The 19,494-nt window shown below is 41.4% G+C and overlaps 2 protein-coding genes across 3 annotated transcripts; one reads left to right on the top strand and one right to left on the bottom strand.

Annotated features, from left to right (window-relative positions):
• The first annotated feature begins 801 nt into the window (after positions 1-801).
• pex10 (peroxisomal biogenesis factor 10) lies at positions 802-6,333 on the top strand. 2 transcript variants are annotated; one of them, XM_027288238.1, is made up of 7 exons: positions 802-1,212; positions 3,357-3,437; positions 3,781-4,193; positions 5,333-5,499; positions 5,574-5,709; positions 5,902-6,009; positions 6,046-6,333. In XM_027288238.1, exons 1-6 carry the CDS (start codon positions 1,101-1,103, stop codon positions 5,968-5,970), a joined length of 978 nt encoding a protein of 325 aa, XP_027144039.1. In that variant the 5' UTR covers positions 802-1,100; the 3' UTR covers positions 5,971-6,009; positions 6,046-6,333. The 2 variants fall into 2 exon arrangements, with proteins under 2 accessions (XP_027144039.1, XP_019124907.2); XM_019269362.2 differs by having other exon boundaries at positions 5,902-6,333.
• A 5,538-nt stretch (positions 6,334-11,871) lies between these two features.
• Positions 11,872-15,177, bottom strand: LOC104931765 (uncharacterized). Its single transcript, XM_010746852.3, has 5 exons — positions 15,087-15,177; positions 14,862-14,951; positions 14,721-14,771; positions 13,433-13,627; positions 11,872-13,245 (listed from the first exon to the last, which is right to left on the bottom strand). Exons 2-5 carry the CDS (start codon positions 14,923-14,925, stop codon positions 12,800-12,802), a joined length of 756 nt encoding a protein of 251 aa, XP_010745154.2. The 5' UTR covers positions 14,926-14,951; positions 15,087-15,177; the 3' UTR covers positions 11,872-12,799.
• Positions 15,178-19,494: the final 4,317 nt, after the last annotated feature.

The raw sequence follows: 19,494 nt of genomic DNA, 5'->3' as shown, positions 1-19,494 counted from the left end.
AAAGTTCACAGGAGCCTTTGTTCCCATACCAAAGGCACCTCACAAGCAAAACAGCCTCTGATGTGCTCCTTGAGGATGCCCTTAGTATTAAGGAGTTGTGTGAGTGTGTCGCTGCCATCTTGGCCGCCCTGGCTCCATCTGACGTGGCAGATGAGCTGAGACGGGCCTGAATGAAGTCTGGTTACTGAAGTTCTATAATAATATGTATGATGTTATAAATTATAATCATCTTCCAGTACAGTTGTCATGAATGTTGGAATTTTAACCTATTGTTTCAAGGTACTGCCGTTTTTGGAACTTCCATGTTGGCCTCCTCACAGCCCCCAGAGGTTGCTGCTTGGTCTGACACCACTTGCACCTGCTAAGACATCATCACCTGTCTCTTGTATCAGTCTGTATCTGTCATGTGTGTTGCCATAACACAACACATTTCACCAGTATCAGTTATGTTACATCGGTTATTTTCCCTACCTAATTTGTTACATATATATATATATATACAGGTAGGTTATAAATTGATAAAAATATATATTAAACGGATGGTGCGAGGTAAATACAAATGTTTTGAGAGATATTGATCACTGTGAGTGAAGAAGGGCTCCCCCTCCTTACAAAAGCCAATTTAACCACTGGTGAAAACACTGATATAAGATCATATACGAAAATGTATCCGTGTTCTGTTGGTTGAGTTTGTTTTGTGTGTGTGTGTGTGTTATTTGTTAGTTTCTTGTGGTCTGCTTGTTGTTGTTGTAAAACTCTACATACTCCGGTACAGTAGGTGGCGGTACGCGCCTTCAAAGCCATTAAACGGACGAAGAAGTTTGCAAAAGGGTATTATTGACAGACTGTGTGTAGTATGTCGAAGTATTTGATGTTAGTGCATATTCATACTAAACATAATACGACAGAGCATCACAGGACAGAAACAGGACAGTAGTTATGTTAGCGCCGTGCTCTTCCTCCTGCTCTGTGTGTGTCGCAGTTCAGTAGTCTGAGCTTTAGCATGCTCGGGTTTGACTGGACGGGAAGCTGCTGTATGGACTCTGTCTCTGTCTCTGTCTGTCTCTGTGTCTCTGTCTCTGTCTCTGTGTTTGCTCACAATGCCCCTCGCTCCTGCTAACCAGTCGCAGCTGGTTCGGTCCAGTCAGAAGGACGAATATTACCGAACCTCTCTGAGGAACAACGCCAACGAAGCTTTTCAGACACTTGCAGGTGAGTTTGTTCACATTGTGCACACTAAAAAAAAAAAGCCAGCTTACTTCACTTTTGGCATGTACATACCTGGAACACTCCCCAGCGCAGCAGTAGTGATGGGAAGTCCGGCTCTTTTTAGTGAGCCGGATCATTTGGTTCAGCTCACCAAGAAGAGCCGGCTCTTTCGGCTCCCAAGTGGCTCTTCATTTTACCACTTATACCTTATGAAATTCAGGCAAATTTAGCACTGTTTTTTGACTTGTGATTTGTATTTGAACGCATATATCACTTTCATATAATTTGCTCTAGCCAATTGAATTTATAGTTGCAAAATCCCTTGTAACTCCCTGAAACCACCCAATGAATGAACTAACTTGAAGAACCACTCTGCTACACAAAGCAGATAGAAACACCTATAAAAACCTAAGCATACATTTTTTTAAAAAGGACAGCTATTGACATTTTTGTTTTAATATATAAATATAAACACACACACACACACACACACACACTGAAAAAACGTACTGAAAAAAAATATAAATTAAATAACAGCACTCAAGTAAATGTGCTTTGTTATTGCTGTTGTGGTGTTGCAAAACCACCCCGAATTGCTACAGACCTGAAATACAAACAGAGAGATGTCTGAAATGAAGGAGACAAAGACAGATTCCAGTTTCACCTTTGCAAAGGGAGAACACAGCTCTGAATCTTAACAGACCCCGCGGCCTGTTCACCTTCTCGCACTGCTGAGTTCTGGGGTCCCAAAGCTTCTGGCTAAGTTTTATTAACACACACACAAAACAGATACAAAGCATATGTCATAGGGCGTTCACTATACATCTACAAGTCCTTTCATGGTCATTTCTCTTAAACAGACACTTTTATTGGGGGTTTTGCTCCATAGATAGTACTCTTCCTGAGAACAGTTTGCATCTTAGCGTGGGAGTACTCTGTCTGGTAGGGCATCGTGAACTTTGACACAACCTGTCTAGTAAGATGTTCTGTTTCTGCTCTCAGTTCTAAACAAACTCAAGTGCAGCCCCCCCTCGTCTCTCTCTCTTTGTGTGTAGGCCTTGAACCTGCAACTTCTACAAAACACTTATACTAGTTACACAACATTTAAAAACAATATACTCTGTGTGACCTTATACTTACACAGATACATTTAACACACATCTATTTTAATTCAAACATTATTATACATTTCCACATTGCCCACCACTGACATCTGGACAAATAAAACCAAAATGTTTTTGGTATAGTGTAAAAAATAATATATCTTTGCACCACACTCCTCTCTCGTCCACACTCCTGTCTCCTTCATTATGTCTCCCTCCTCTTGTCTTCTGTCACTGTCTCAGCGGTGCTACCTCCCGTCCCTGCTTGGTGTTATGCTCCTTGTCAATCCTCACATGATTGGTTGCACAGCATGCATGTGACACCTGTAGTCAATGCCCACAGGTACTTTTCCTAAAGAGAAAAGTAAAAAAAAAGAAAAAGAACGGTTTGCGGACGGACGGGATCCGGCTCTTTGAACCGGCTCGTTCGCGACCGACACATCACTACAGCCCAGTCAATGGACCCTCTGCAGCTAATGACAGTAACGATGGCTCCGTTCCATTAAGTGTCCTATAAGCCATGTCAGTGAGTGAGCATGCGCACAGTCATGCCCAGAGTCCGAAATGGAATGCAGCCATCATTAGTTATTTATTCAGATACATTTAATCCAGTAGCCAGTAGCTTTGATATGTGACGTTTCACCATAACCTGTCTCCATGTTGTGTTCAGGTGCACTGTGTAAATAATGAGCCCACATGTTTGACATAAAGTTCTTCTATCTGTGTGCAAGAGCATCGGCTGTTAGTTACCATATAAACTCCATGTATTGACCCACATCAGATGAAAGTTCAGAGAGTTCATTCAGTTCAGTGGTCATTCACTACTGTTTGACCAATATTCAAATGGACAGTTCATTGTTCAGTGAATGTAGGCAGTTTTAGAAATGTGGTGCTTTTCTAGCAGTACATGAGCAAGTTGTCATCAGAATCAAAGCAAAACCAAAAAAAAAATGTGGGTAAGAGAGAAAGAAAGTTTTCAGACATGACATATCTGTGTGACGTTCATCACTGCTCTCTGTTGAATCACTCTTTGTCGTTCTGCAGGATCTAAAAGATGGCTGGACTGGAGGAGAGAGATAGAGCTGCTGTCAGACCTTGCATACTACGGATTAACGACATTCTCGGGTATTAACCGAGGGAACCAGTGTGTCTAGACTTACTTGTGTTTTTGGGCTCTAAGTGAAGCGCGTGCTGTCATCCTGGGACTGGAAAAAAAAAAAGTTCATGGCTGATTTAAAAGAAATACATTTTTGGCTGCAACACCGTGAGAAGTCTGACAGTGACATATGAAAGTGGTGTAACTGTTGCAGTAGTCAGACAGTTACAAGGACATCTGAAAGCGGTGCTGTTTTATTCATGACACGCCAACATTTACTGCAGGATTTGAATAGTATTTTGACATATGTTGAGATAAGGTAAAGCTCCGAGCTGTCTTATGATTAAATATTTGTATTATTCTCCTCCTCAGGTTACCAAACTCTGGGTGAGGAATATGTCAACATCGTCCAGGTGGATCCCACTAAACGTCAAATCCCCTCATGGGCCAGACGGGGCCTCTTTGTCTTCTGCCATGCCTACTTCCCTTACCTCCTGGGCAAGGTCCTTGTGTGCCTGGAGAACGAGCTGGAAGGTGGGCAGGAGAGCCGCAGTGGTGTCGGTCGGCGGCAGGCTGCATCTGGGCTGTGGAGCCTGGAGTCCTGGCTCAGGAGGTGGATGCTGAGGGCGGTGGGGCTGCTGTCGGAGTCTCAGAGAAAGGCGTGTCTACCGGCTGTGTTCGTCCTCCAGCAGAGTCTGACCCTCCTGCACCGACTCCACGTGGCTCTGTTCTACATCAGCGGCTCTTTCTATCACCTGTCCAAGAGGGCAGCTGGAATCAGCTATGTAGGTGATCCTTTCTTTATTTTTTTAGATGTTTCAGATGTTTCGATTTAATTGTTGTGTCACAAATTGGAAAACACTTTGTTCTGCACGTTGTGGATAGATGCACAAAATTTGCATGACGAGCAACACAAACAAACATGGAGTAGAGTGACTGTGACACCACTAACCTCTTTATCAACCTACACAAAAATCCTGCCAAACAGTACACAGAGAGTCTGCGGACGAGAACCACAAAAGTACAGTCAAGTAGAAACAAACCTCAGATGATGAGGCTCATTTTATATAAACCAATATAAGATATACTCTATTCTATAATAAATGCCACACAACAAATAAGATGCGTGAAATACATAAATACACAGACGTAAAAATGAGGAATGAAAAACAAAAATCTGGATCTTTATTATCATCACACAGCCCTGCAGCAGCGGGCATGTTTCATCAGCTTTCCTTACATGACCGTGTCAGAAGATAAAGACCACGACAAACTCAGTCCTGTCACTGCTTTACCGTACACACTGCACATTCTTCCCACTTTCTAAAAGCTGTCATCATCCCACTATGTTCCAGCTAAATATATTCAGTGTGTCGTTTTTCATCTTTTCCTACACAGTTTTACACAACACACCGCCGGAACATAGTTCATTATTTGTGGAGCAGGCGGGGTGTCAGCAAGAGACACAGTGATGAATAAGACAGTCTGCTGAGGTTTATTGTGCAATGTCAAAATGTACTCAATAGTTAGTTTATTAGGTACACTTAGATGATAGCTATCAAACATCAGTGAGTGCAGACTGAATAACAGCACAGATATAACCAGATGACGACAGACCAGCATTGTAATCTTGATGATGTTCCATTTGACTGTTAGTTTTAGCAAGGTGGTGCTAAATAATCTGTCAGCGTGTGCAGAGTACGTGCATTTTTATTTTTATTTCTTTTCTAGAGGCAAATGATCTTCTAAACTTTGTCTGTAAATCCTCTGTAGGTCTCTGTCTGTCAGTCTGTCTGTCTGCAGAACATACAGTCTTTTCAGTAGTCACTCATTGTTTTCTGCCACTTTTCTGTCACAAGGTAATTAGTGGCTTGCATCGTGTATATCAGTGAAGTTCTGTCATTATGTCATCGTGTGTGTGTAGCTGCGTGTGACAGGGCCGAACAGCGATGACGGGACCATCAGAAGCACTTACAGACTGCTGGGAGCCGTGTCCCTCCTCCAGCTGCTCATCACTGTTTGTCTGCAGCTCAACAACTTCAGACAGAGACAGAGAGCCAGGCAGGAGTGGAAGCTCTACAGGAACCTCAGGTACAGAACCAGTATGACCACTATAATTAAAAACATGTAACACATGACTTGAGTTAATGCTGAACTCTGAACAGTCCCCAGCGTACACAGAGCTTAAGATCCAGAATTTCCCGCTGTATCCTCTGCCTGGAGGAGAGGAGACACTCCACGTCCACTCCCTGTGGACACCTCTTCTGCTGGGAGTGCATCACAGAGTGGTGCAACACCAAGGTCAGGCCTGTGTCAACTCATGATGCTTTCAGTTGTGTCTTTACTACATTATTCATTTAGAAGTGTGTGTGTGTGTGTATGTGTATGTGTATGTGTATGTGTATGTGTATGTGTGTGTGTGTGTGTGTGTGTGTGTGTGTGTGCACGCGCTAATGGAACACCACATGTGTGTTTTTGTTTTTCGTCTCACAGGCAGAGTGCCCGCTGTGTCGGGAGAAGTTCCAGCCTCATAGACTAGTGTACCTGAGGAACTACAGCTAGAACTACACACACACACACGCACACACACACACACACACACACACACACACACACACACACACACACACACTGCTGCTGCTGCTGGCTGGACTGTAATGCTTTTTAATACCAGTGCAGGAAGGCTGCCCCTCAGGAACATGTGAAGACAAAAACTGTTTTCCAGCTGTCGCAGTACGTTGTGCCAGCATGCTGCAGCTTCTTCTTAAGGCACAAACATGACCTCTTTTCTTTTTTCGTTTGTTTGAATGAAGTTGTAATTAATTGCCTCTGTGGGTGATTGAAATCAAAATATTGGATTGTATCAGTTGATATGTATGATGTAAATATTACTTTTAATTTAAATAAACTAACTATTCATTTGTCTGTTTTGTGTAAATAGTATGTGACGGAGAAGCGAATGAAGATCTTTCCACAGGCAGTTAATTCTGTGTCCACACTATAGTAAGTGCTGAATTGTTTGTAGACCTCTACAGGACTGACCTGGACGTCATTTCTGTCTTGACCAGCCTCAGGCTCCAAATATCTCTCTAAAAGCCTCATTACACAACAGGTCACCTGCCACTCAGGTGTTCAGCACACAAGGTCATGAGATAGAAAAGAAGATCTGGTCAGTGATTTCCAAGCCTTCAGATAATCGGTAATCATCACATTGTCAGCCCTCAGCCACTGATGCTGTCAGAGAGCAGTGAAGTTTGACAGGGCTTATCTGAGGTGATTCATTTGTGTTAAACTGTATTATTTATTTATTGCAGAACAAGCTTTGAACACATCTATTATATTAGGTTTTTATGGTAAACGCTGACAGTGATTGCGTCAACCCGACATGTTAGCAGCTCTGTTTGGTCTCCATCATCTGCTCAGAGAAATATTCAACATTTAGTTATCTGCTAAATTCTCCACTACCTCCATGGGCTAGTCTAACTAATCTCTACAAACAGATCTCTGCGTATCTGAAGGCAGAGGACCGAAACTTCAGCATGAGGAGATCTCTGTTTTCTGTTTGTGTTCTGATTGCATTGACCAATCATGTTTGAGCATGCTTTAGTTGCATGTTTACTCTTCCATGTGAAGAGCAAAAGAGGCGGAACAGTTCGGCTGGAATGCAGTCTTGGAACCCTTCGGCTGTCATTCAACAATGAATGAACTTTTTATTCGTTTTTTTTTTTTTTTAAGTATCTGCAGAAACAAGCCAATCAAAGCATCCACGCCTTTAATTCTGCATAACTTTAAGCATTAATATAATTTGAGCAAGTGAGTTGTATATAAATCCACCCTCAGTACAGTTGTCATGAATGGGGAAATCAGCTATAGAGACCAAAACAGTTTTTTGTACCAGGCTGTAAACATGTTTATCTCTGCTGTTTGGATAATCTAACATGGGGGCTTATGGAGACTGACTTGTTTTGGAGCCAGACTCAAGTGAAGGAACTCAAGTCATTTCACAGCCACAGAGGTTGTCACTTGGTGTAAATATTTGGATCAAACATAATCTAATCTGATCCAAAGTCACAGACTTGTGTGTTTACGCCACTCGGCCCACCCTGAAGACATTTTATCTCCGTCACTTTCTCTTCAATGAAAGATTTAGGCTGAGATAGTGTCGCTGCCATGATTCTGTTATCTATCACTCTCTTATCTGTGTACTACTGCGTACTGTATGTTGTTATCTGTCATGCAGCACGACAGGCCTCTGGGGGAGTTGGTGGAAATTTCCTGGGCTTGAAGCCCTGATTGTGATGTCATACACCCTGTTTAATGTAACTCAAAATGCAGCTTTCTATAAAGGCCTTATGTGTGATTATAGCATGTACAAGACATTCTGCTGCTGGAAAGGAATGTTCAGCCAATGCTTAATGATTGTTTTTGTTTTTTGAGGCGTACTGAGGACTTTGCTTCTAAACAGCCCTTACAGAGCAGCATGGCATCACCAGCTTCACGGGGGCTCTTTCTGTGATGTGTACAAAGCTGATGTTCTGGGATAAAACTAGAGGAAAGTTAGCAAGTATGAATGTGTTATGTTGAAATTTATTTTATTTCTTACACACAACTGATGTAGAATTCACCCTTTGGGCACCAAGAATATGAAAAGCAAAGTTTGGAGTTAAGACCTGCCATCACTGTGTTCGAAGTTACTGGACTTTACTGACAGTCATATCATAACACAGTGTTCAAACGTGACTCAAACTCCCGAAAAACTTGTGTCTTTCCACTGTTCCAACCATTACCAGCTCTGGTTTGGTCATGATAAACCCTTAATTAACAGAGTTATGATGGTGCAGTTATAGTGAATGTACTTTGGTGGTGAACAATTGTCTTGAAGGTTTGTGTTGCGTTTTCGTGACTTGCTCAGCACTGGACCAGTTTCAAAAAGTGTTCCCCGACTGTTGTGGATAATTCTATTATTAAATTTATGAGTGACAAAGTGCACAAGTGTCCAATATGTCTAATGTTAAAAGGTTTATTGAAGCTTGGCCAAGCAGACTGGTGGATTTATCAATGCAGTTGTCATGACATGATACCGCCTCAATTCTGAAGAAGTTGTCCTCACTGGCTCGTCCATACTCTCCATAACTCTCTCTACTCTGTCCACAAATAGTCATACTCATTGCATCTACAGTATAAGGTATTTGCCAGTTGGTCATTAGTCGCGAAACAAGGAAATAGGTTTACTCTTAGGGGTCATATCCTCAGACCTCGGTTACTATAATGATCAAAATGAAGCCTGCTTTCCTGAACACGAACATAAAGCTGATCTGTATCTCAAGGAGAGAAGCCAGGGTACCTACAGTGACCTCAGGACATATGCTTGACCCTGTGTAACCCCATATGTGGTATGCTACAATAGAAAATTCCCTCACATCCTTTAGTCATTTGACACACAAACAGGAGGATTCAGCATGAAAAATATCAAAGTTACCCTCTAATCATCATGTACTTATAGTTCCTGTGTTAAAGTGGCTTTATGGAGTTCAGTGAATACACAAAGCAGGAGTGGAGTAAGAGCTGGCACAACTCAGATATTTGTCGATGCTGCTCTCTGGTGATATATGGCGATGTCAAAAAAAATACCACGGTCTATAATCATATGCTTTTAAACTTCCCATAACACAGCAGCTTTACAATAGGCTGCTGTTTTTGATGCCATGTGTCTCTGTCTTCAGACTGTCTCCCCAGGCTAGCAGTAAATAAACCTCACAACTTGGCACGGCTCTGAAACAGCGATACGGGAAGTGTGATAAATGGAATGGAAAGAATGGGTAGTGAGCAGACGTGTTCCAACCTGTGGCTGTTGTGGATGTTAAGTGATCAACTGTGAAATATCTGGATGAAAAGTCGTTTCCTCGCCTGCAGTGAGATAACAAATGAGATACACTGTGCTGTCACATTTAGCTCTGGGCTGAGGACTATAAATCTGTTAGGCCAAATTTAAAGCTTCAGACTTCAAGATACAAGCCTTACTCAATTCTGTACAAGAGTATTTTGGATATTTGTGCTTTTAGTTAACATCATATCAATGTAATTATCAAGATTGCTTTACAATTATGGGGTACTTGTATTTCCATTTTCGACTTGAAACTTCTGCTTCATGACATTTCAGAGGAAATCAATACACTTTTTACTTCATTGCATTTGTTTAATAACCTCAGTGACTTTGCAGAGTCATATGATTCATACAAAATACAATGAAGAAGTAAATTATGATGTAAAATTAGCTTCACCTTTACCAGCTGCAATGCTAAAATGATGCTTAGGACCTACACATGAGTGCATCAATAATTATAATATTATTGTATACGTGATTCTGAAATGTACTCCGGCTTCCTCCCACAGTCCAAAGACATGAACCCTAACAGGTTGACTGGTGACTCTAAATTAGTAAGTGTGAATGGTTGTTTGTCTCTATGTGCCCTGTGATGAACTGGTGTAAGGTGGTGCAGTGGTTAGCACCATTGCTTCACAGCAAGAATTTATGGTTTCAAACTGGCTGGCTTGGGCCTTTCTGTGATTGTGATGCCTACTGGTGATTCTAAATTGCCCATAGGTGTGGATGTGAGCATGAATGAGCCCTGTGATGAACTGGAAACCCGTCGAGCAGGTTCTTTGCCTTTTTCCTAAAATCAATAATTAGCTCATTGGTTTTGTTGATGTTGATGCAAGATCTGTGTAAAGATGTCTCTGATTTTCAATATCTGGGTTTGACTGAGTCTTATTTCATTTTCATTTTATTTTGACCGGGCCATTAGTCCGGGCAGACCTTAGGTCAAAGCTGTGCTAGCTTAGCTGGGCTCTCTTCCAATGAGGTTGTACCACTCACGATCGTGACGAATAAAGACAAAAATGTAGAAAGTTTCAGGCTCGCCATTCCTGCACAGGCTGCCGACACCATGGTAATGTCTGCAGAGATGCCGCTCAATGGACACCAACAGTACACTGACTGTGAAACTACCTGAATGTAAAGATTGTTAAAGTGGTGCACACCCTGCAGGCTCCATTGAAACCAAGATGCTCTTTAAAGGATCATTAAGGCACAGCTCTGCATTATAATGGCTTTCAAGAGCACTCTGATGGCACACACCAACTGCCAGCACTCAGAAGTGTTTACATCCAAACACTCAGTCTTAACACACTCTAGTGGCAGATTCTCTCTCCTGTTGACAACCAGCCAGTTCACTTATGCTGCTGTCATTTTGGGTAATCAGGTTTCCCCCCTCCGTGGAGAGTACAGCTGTCGGTGGATGCAGATGCTGCCAGGATAATGCTGATCCCTGAGCTCAATCATGTCTATTATGCTGCAATGATGGATGTCTGCTGTTCTTCCTCCTCTCTCTCTTTCCTCATCATTAAACTGCTAGGCAGTTGGCTGTGTATTATGTTCAATTACACCCCGAGAAGAGAATTCATTTGAAAATATGGAACTTTTCTTAGTTTGTGTCAGTGTCTTTAGGGGCAGGAGGAAACTGGAGATGTTGTTAGCTGCAGAATGAGGACAGAAGGAAAATGCAGGTTGTAAAACAAAACTGAACTATAGCACGAGTGTCATGTGGCCTGTAAACAAAAGAAAACTTTATTTCCTGACATTTCACTGGTGTAAACAGCTGTCATCTGCAGGGGTCAGCCTGCGCAGGCGTATGGAGCAGCTTTCACAAACATACTACATTAACAGAATAAAAACTTCAGAAAACATCAGCAAAAAGCAGATGAATACTGACCTGATCGGCCTTCTGTGTTTGCAGACAGTGTGGCAGATCTTCTTCTTGAACTTTGACTGGTCTGGGAAGTCATATGACCTCAGCAGAGGAAGTTGGTGACTCTTTCCTGTTTATTGAATCATTTTATATCTGTTAAAACACAAACCATCCTCACGGTTATCATTTGTGAGGAGGTTCTTTGCACAAACGACCATGAGCCATTGAACCATGCCGGCACAGTGCCAGCATAATAAAGTTGTTAACGCTGGCAATGTGTTCTAGGTGTCCTTGTCCTGTCGTCTGCAGGTCTTTATCTAACAAGTCACCGTTTCTGTTTGTGCTGATCCGCTGACAAAAAAGCACAGATGTGTCCATACCTGGTTGATTTGCTGCCCTGACAAATACATTTCCTAAAATTCTTCACAATATAACTCTTTCTAACAGTGTCGGCTCACAGCAAGAAGGTTCCTGGTTCAAACCTCGGCTGAGGCCCATGTGGAGTTTGCATGTTCTCCCCCTGTGTGCATTAACTACATTTCATGTAGTGCTATATAATTATGAAGTACTTGTATTTCCATTTTGAACTTGAAACTTCTGCTCCATGACTAATAAACTTGACTCCAGCCCCACTGTGACCGTGATGAGGATAAATTTGCAGCAACTTGAACTCATGATTCAGCATACGCACATGACTCAACATAAACATGAAATATTTCCGTTAAATATTTACTAGCAAGTTTACATGTTCAGAATCATTTTAAATCATTATTTATAACATGTGTTGCACATTTTATACCTGTATATGAACATTTGATATTTAAGCAAAATCCACCATGTTTCATGTTATAGTAGGATTGTAGATATTGAGAGATCTTTATTATTATTTACATATTACATTTCCTTTCATGTCCATGTCGCATCATTTATAAACCGTATAAACTTCCACAGAGTGCACTTTCTGTTTTTTTCCACTGAGTGGTGCTAAATTTCTTTTGAGCTCAAAGTGAGTCAACATGACATCAACTGTACTAGACCTGTACATAACTGCCTGGGAATTTATAGCCTTGCTCAAGAGCACTTTCTCAATGCTGTCTTTTGTTTTAAGCTAACAGATGTCAGCTTCACCAACTATATATTAGGCAACACAACAAAAAGCAATTCACAGAACAAAAAGGGTAAAGAAAGCAGACACTGTGAACAGGTAGGAAGTTAACAGCTTACATAGCTATTTAGAAGCCATACAACAAAAACTCTAACCCTAATCCATTATAAAGTCATTTCACAGAATGATCTTTCTACAGAGATTTCTTATTAATAGTCATATTCCTGTTTTTAGCTGATTTAAAAAAACTCTTAAATTTGTCTTTATAAAACATTCACAAGTTGGTAAAAGATTTGCATAAAGTATAACTGAAATGTTACAGGTATGACTGGTAGAAATCAGTTCATCAAGATACATGAAGCAACAGAGAACTTGTGTTTCCTAAGAGGAACTGTTTAAATCTTTGATTTCTCCTTGTTTCTCAAGGCGTTGATGCATGATAAGTGTCGTAACAAGTAGAACATTCAGCCTCTGCATCATTACATCATTACAAAGCATTTAATCATCAGCCAAAAGAAGACTGATCCTTCAGTTCAGTTCAAAATACATACTTTGTAAGTTTATTTGCGATTGTCATGAAACCGTATATACAGACGAGGATCACCAGGGCGTTTCCTCCAAACGCGTAGACCAGTGTGGTGGTCCAGAAAGCAAACAGGTACACAGTTCTGTCACAGTAAGGAGCTGCAGCCGGCGCGGTGTGAAGTGCTTGTGGAGTGTTCGGATCTTCTCTGTTTGTCTCACTGCTGATGTTGCTGTGGGCCAGAGTTTGAATCAGGTCCAATAAAGTCTGGTTGTTGTTGTTGGTGGTGGTGGGGGTGGTGGTGTCGGTGGACATCATCCCAGTCTGGTTGAGGTTTGGAAGGCTCTGGTTCTGGTCAATGAAGATGAAACTGGGCTTGGTGATACTGTTGTTGAAGCTGTGTGGGTCGAGGGTGATCTTGATGTAGTTGGGTGGATATACAGAATAAATGTAGTAACTGCCTGAGGATGGAAAGAGACTAAATGAAGAAAAGCTCCAACAGATCATAACCTGGAACTGGGTCAAGATTATTCTTTGATATAAAAGAATAAAATGATAAAACACGTGATCATCATGGACATGCAGAATGGTATTCATCATCTGAGGTGGACACCCTTTAATATGAAGCCATGATGATCTTCAGCTTACCACAGATGAACCAGATGAAGACAAACAGCAGCAGGCTGATGATCCACACAGTCCAGATCATGTTGCCCGGTGCAGTTGGACAGATGAGCTTTGGTAAAGCAAACAGGCCCATCAGCAGCAGGGCCAGCATCCCACATACCATCACATACACCGGGATGAATGGTGCTGCTGGACAGTCATACATGTGCACTGCACCTGTTCACACAGAGCAAAGACTGTACTGACACTGTACATGTTCAAGTTTAGACAGGAGATAGACAGGAAGCAAAGAGAGGGGGAGTGACACGCAGTAAATGGCCGTCCGATGCGGGATTCGAACCGGGGCCAGCTGCAGCGAAGACTGTAGCCTCCACACACGGGGCGGCCGCTTAACCCACTATGCTAAGTTTAATGCAGTCATTACAAAACTAGCCTTCACATTACTGCACAGCTCAGCAGGTCTATTATTTACAATGGACTTATGAGATTGTGATCACAGCTGAGCTGATGAGGAGCTCCACTGCTAACAGATACTGATTCACTGTGAATTCGTCCACAGGGGTGAACGCTTTTTAAAATATGGCAGTTCTAAAATTTCCACACTTATTACATCATCATCACTCAAATAACTCATATAAACATGTCTGACATGACAGAAGAAGAAACAACTGTAAATGCTGAGTCATTCTTTTTGCATTGAAAATGTTTTGAGACATTTAGGGAAAAAATAGATTTGTAGAACTTGTGGATGTTTCGTGGCTGTCTTACTATATTAATATAATATACACGTTATATCTATGTTAGTGTAATGTATTATTTAGCTATATTTGATTCTGAAGTAATCCAAAAGTAATCAGATTGGATTGTATTACTAATTACAGAAATTGCTGTGTCGTTTGTATTCAGTAACTTCAAAGTAATCTGATCCAACACTGTCAGTTCACGCTTAGGATTCGTCATCATCTCAACACTTCTATTCAAGAGTAGAAGCACATGACCTGAACAGCATTTGTATTTGTGGAATGGACAATTAAAGTCCAGCTTTTGCCAGCTGTGTACCAGACAGTGTGAACAATTTTAGTGAACCTTGATGTGACATGTAGATGTTTTCTGTCTTACAAGTCAAAATGTCAATAAATGTGTTCATTTTAATAAAAATATTGAAATGTAAAGAGCTGGAGGAGGTATTTTAAAACGTTTACCACTTCAGACACTGTTTAAGGTCTTAAGCCTGTAAGCTTCAAGGTTTGAAAAAGTGATCGAATGATTTCATGAATGAACAGAAAAGTCACGTCTGTGGATCACTTACCTAAAGTAATCTGAGCAATTGGGAAAGCTGTGACGAGCAGAATGGTGCAGCCTGGAGGAGAATATAGAGAAGGTTCATATTTCGTGTTAATAAATCCAGTTGTTCACATTGCTTGCTTAGTCTTTTTTTGCAGGTACTTACCGGCCATAAACATACTTGCACTAAGCAAGTTACATAAACAGTTTCCTGCGAAGTTCCCGGCCATTTTGACAGATAACAGGCTACACTGATCTGAAGAAAAAGAGATGCTCCATCACCAACAGGTACACAGACCAACGGTACTGGACACTTATCAAGAGTCACCGGCCAGTCGATCAGAACATTCATTCATGAGATAAAATGAAGAGAAAAATCAAAAGGACTCACCGTCTGTCCTCTTCTGGGTCTGTTTAACAACTGAGTGTCAGGTTGGGTTGTTGGCCAAGTCAACATGTCTCAACTCTTTAGTGTGTCACTGAAGAGAGGGAACATGTAAGAAAGGATTTTCCTCTGTTGAGTCAATATCACAATATTACTGCAATACCAACACCTCAACTACTACAACCACTGAGTATGTGATGAGCAGGGGGACTGGTTGTGCCTATCATCACCCATATATAGCTTATGATTTGTGGAGGGGAGTGTGGAGCATGGCTGAGCACAGGGCCAAGAATTTTGTGCTATACTCTTGTAACTGCTATATCTGCTAATATTCCAATAAGTAGTGTAGTATAAAATCACGTGTAACCATGGTAATAGTTAAAGTTGATTTAGAGTGTGAGATGTAGAATAATGTGTGAAAAGTGTATAATCAAGATAAAACGTGTATAAATCAAGGTTTAAAGAGCCGTGCTACACCCAAGTAGTATGTAATGATTGTTACAACACCTTTTTGTTGATTGTTATGGTATTTATTAAAACACTTTCAAGTTTTTAAAAAAATACAGTAAGAAACATCTATGATCTAAAACAAGCTGGACTTTAATGGTGTAATCTTTGAAGAAGGTAAAGAAAAAGGAAAAGGCGTAGCCTGCTACTGCATGGTGTGTGGGGTTATAGTTGCATGGCACAGGTGTGAGCAAATGCCTGGGGAGATTTTACCTCAAATCAGACACCAAGTTTTGTCCCCAAGTCCCCAAGTTTTGACAGGAACAACCTGGCAAAGTTTTACACCATTACATCGTGTCTGATGAAAAATGAAAAATGGGCAGGACATATGCTATTGTTGTATCACAGGAGGGCTTTGTTTGTCTGTGAAGATAATAAAGCTCATCTGCAGCCAACTTTGATCAATCCCATGTGCTTTTTGAAGACTGATACATTCTGACAGATTGGCACTGAAGTTGGACTTCATTTCTGGCAGGGACCAAGACTCCTTAGCTGACCTTTGAGCCGTCACCAGAAATGGGATGAGAAGGGAGCCACAATCGGTTTAGACATTTAAAAATAATAAATATTCACTCTCCTTTAGGTCTGTTTTTGGTTTCTACCATCTCCTGATAGATCGTGTATTCCAGACTCTGTGCTCTACTGATCCAATTTTTGATTTGTCTTCTATTCTTAAATGCAGTTTTTTGCCCTGAGTAGTGTCTGTAGGTATTCCTTTCAGGCTACATACAGTCCCACCTTCACCAGTAAGGTATAGTTTCAAGTTTATTACATTTATATAACGTTAAAAGCAGACGTTTTGTGCTCCAGGAAGACAGACACACAGATAAAAAACTAATAAGCCAGAGAATAAAAGTGGGTCTGAAGCAAAGCATCAACACTCTAATGGACTCTAATGGCTTCTGGGAGACTATTCCAAAGCTGACCCACTACTGAAAACTTCCTATCCCTGGGTGTGTGGGATGCAACATGCCACGGTCTGCAGAGTCTGGTGGTTCTGTAGGGGGTGAGAAGCTCTGAGATATATCCAGGGGCGATTGTGAAAGGATTTGAATTTGATCCTAAAGTGAGTGGGAAGCCGGTATAACGATGCCAGAATGGGGGTCAGGGCTGCTGCGTTTAAAATGAACCATTAACGGGAAATGGTCGCCTGAGAGAGTTAGTTACAGTAATCCAGCCTGGATGATAATAGTGTATGAATGACTCTTTCTAGATCAGTGGGTGATAGGAAGCGTCTGATGATTCAGGTAGGGCAGAATGGACTGTGTGTAACCTGAGAGGCAAAACCCTGGACAGACGTGTGCAAAGCACTCATGGCACCGGTCCCTGTTCGTCCTTAAGTTGATAGTCTAACTGAAGGAGACTCACACGAACACATCAGCCTCTCTTGAGTGTGTGTGTGTGTGTGTGTGTGTGTGTGTGTGTGTGTGCACGTGTGCATGTGTGTGTGGCAGGTGGACAGTAAGAGAACAATGTTAAGAATAAAATCAGCCTGACAAAAACCTGATTTTGAAAAGTGCCCCAAGGAACATGTCTAGGCCCAATGAGGCTTTCAACAGCGCTTGTACACTGCCTGACACAAGTCTTCACATGACTGAAGATGGTGTCAGTCTTACAGCATCAGGTGAGTCAGCATTGTTGCCAGCACGTAGTCTGCTTAGCACCTATGCAACACACACATTTACCAGGAAGGGAAAGAAAAGTGGTGCTGTGCTGTGTGTGTTAGTTAGTTAGTGTGTACATCTGTCTATGTGTCCCTCAAATGTAAAAATCTGATTTATCAAGACACATACACATTGTCTGGATATGAGCAGATTAACCCTTTGAGTTCAGTTTTTTCTCTGTGTGACCTGTTCCAACACAAGACAAGCAGTAAACACCTTGAGCTGAAGGAGCAATATTATTTTTATTTCTAACTGTGATTTCATTATGCAGAAATAAAACACCACATCACTCACACCTGCTTATTTCACACTTCATATTTTATTTCATCCTATTGTGAAATGTCCTTTATAATGAACAGACAGGTAGAGCAGGAAGTGTGAATGCTTTAGTGGACCAGTCAATGCTGCCATCTACTGGTTGGTAGGAACTCTTCATACCTCTGACCATCGTTCACAACATTTCCTGCCAAAGACTTTTATGAAAATTAAAGAATCAGTAATAAAACACTTATTTAAAATAACTTGATCAGAAAGCTTCTTGTGTGATTCTGGTTCTTTATTTCTCACATCCACTGTGGACACCGACAGCAGCCGGTGGCATGGAGGGCAGCTGACTGCTGTCAAAGTGAGCACAAAATGTGTTACGCTCATCTGGCCTTAAATGTGTTGGGGCATTCCTGATTCTGTCTGAAATCCCTTTGGTTTGTCTGTATTGAATGTCTCCATTTTCTATATTGTCAGTCTTTGATTCTGGTTTATGATTTGAAACTGAAATCAACTCAGCTGTTAGCATGAACATCTAGCATCTTAGTTCATTTACAAAATTAAAATCATTACTGTCCATTAAAGATTTTGAGATTATAGTTCATGCTTTTATTTCCTCCCTCTAAAATAACTAAAACACAGCAGTGAGAATCCTCACAGGACTGGAGTCCACATCTGCAATGCAGTCCAGAACTGATTTTAAAGGAGTGGTATGTGTGGATTTGATGGCATCTAGCAGCAAAGAGGCTGAATCCAACTCATTCCTGCAACTTCTTCTCCTTCTTCTTAAAGCCAGCATTTGGTTTGTCTGCCCTGGGCTACATTTCAGTTGAACACGGTAGACTCTGTAGAAGAGGACCTGTTCCTCTGTAGATACAAAAACCCTGTTAATCTCCCTCTGTTTATATTATGATTTACATTAATGCATTGAATGAGCCTGTGTGAATATACAGGATACAGTGGGGGAAATAACTATTTGAGCCCTTGCCAATTTTGTGATTTTTGCTAAATTTGCCCACTGACAAATAAAAAACATAATACAAATAATTATATATTATATATATATATATATATATATATAATATTATTTGATCCCCTAACACAACATGACTTATTACTTGGTGGAGAAACCTGTAGGAGCTAATCTTCGTTTGTTTTGTGCAAAGTACTCATTTTGAACAAAAGGGTGCAGTAAGTTCTGCTCTGTAACCTCCCAGCACCAGGTGTAATATGAAATAAGGTGGAAATCAGTGCGAGTTGACGCGTGACGTTATTGTGTTTTACATTTCTCTACGTCTATGAGGCAGAGGAGTGACTAAAATGCTAGTGACGAGCATGAATTCTCGGTCTGAAAAAAAAAGAAAACAAAGAAAGAAAAGCAAGAAAGAAAAGAAAGAAGCAGAAGCAGCCCGACGCCCAGTCCGGCCTCACCATGTCATATTCTCGGCCACGAACCAGCGCGTCTGGTCGGGTCGGGCAGTCCATGGCAGCCCAGCCAGAGAACATGCGTGTCTGTGTGTGTGTGGGTGGTGTGTGTGTGTGTGTGTGTGTGTGTGTGTGTGTGTGTGTGTGTAGCTCGAGCTCGAGCATGTGGGAGTGTCTTTTCATATTTCATATCTGACAGTACAGCTATCAAGATACAGATGAGAATAGGGCAGAAGTGGTGGAAGAAGACAGTGTGGCCTAAGAGCCCCACGGTGAAGCTGAAACGACCCTTGAAAGGCTGGTCCAGGCCAGGCCAGTAAGATAGACAACGAGATACAACCTAACGTTCATCACAACGAGCCATCCTCGGAGCCACCCCAACAACATTAGTGTTTACTAGGACTTTTCATAATTTCTGGGAATTTTTATTAGGAATATTAAACACTAATGTTGTTGGAGTGGATGGCTCGTTGTGATGAACATTAGGTTGTAGCTCGTTTTGATGAACATTAGGTTGCAGCTCGTTGTGATGAACATTAGGTTGTAGCTCGTTT

This window comes from Larimichthys crocea, chromosome XV, assembly GCF_000972845.2.
Source record: "Larimichthys crocea isolate SSNF chromosome XV, L_crocea_2.0, whole genome shotgun sequence".
Lineage (NCBI taxonomy): Eukaryota > Metazoa > Chordata > Actinopteri > Sciaenidae > Larimichthys > Larimichthys crocea.
This window is presented reverse-complemented; position numbering and strand designations above follow the sequence as displayed.

Coding starts and splice junctions, on each gene's coding strand:
- pex10 (XM_027288238.1), top strand. CDS start 1,101: ATGCCCCTCGCTCCTGCTAACCAGTCGCAGCTGGTTCGGTCCAGTCAG. Junction 1,213..3,356: donor AGCTTTTCAGACACTTGCAG/GTGAGTTTGTTC, acceptor GTCGTTCTGCAG/GATCTAAAAGATGGCTGGAC. Junction 4,194..5,332: donor GGGCAGCTGGAATCAGCTAT/GTAGGTGATCCT, acceptor GTGTGTGTGTAG/CTGCGTGTGACAGGGCCGAA.
- LOC104931765 (XM_010746852.3), bottom strand. CDS start 14,925: ATGGCCGGGAACTTCGCAGGAAACTGTTTATGTAACTTGCTTAGTGCA. Junction 14,772..14,861: donor TGCAAGTATGTTTATGGCCG/GTAAGTACCTGC, acceptor ATTCTCCTCCAG/GCTGCACCATTCTGCTCGTC. Junction 13,246..13,432: donor CTTCATCTGGTTCATCTGTG/GTAAGCTGAAGA, acceptor TTCCATCCTCAG/GCAGTTACTACATTTATTCT.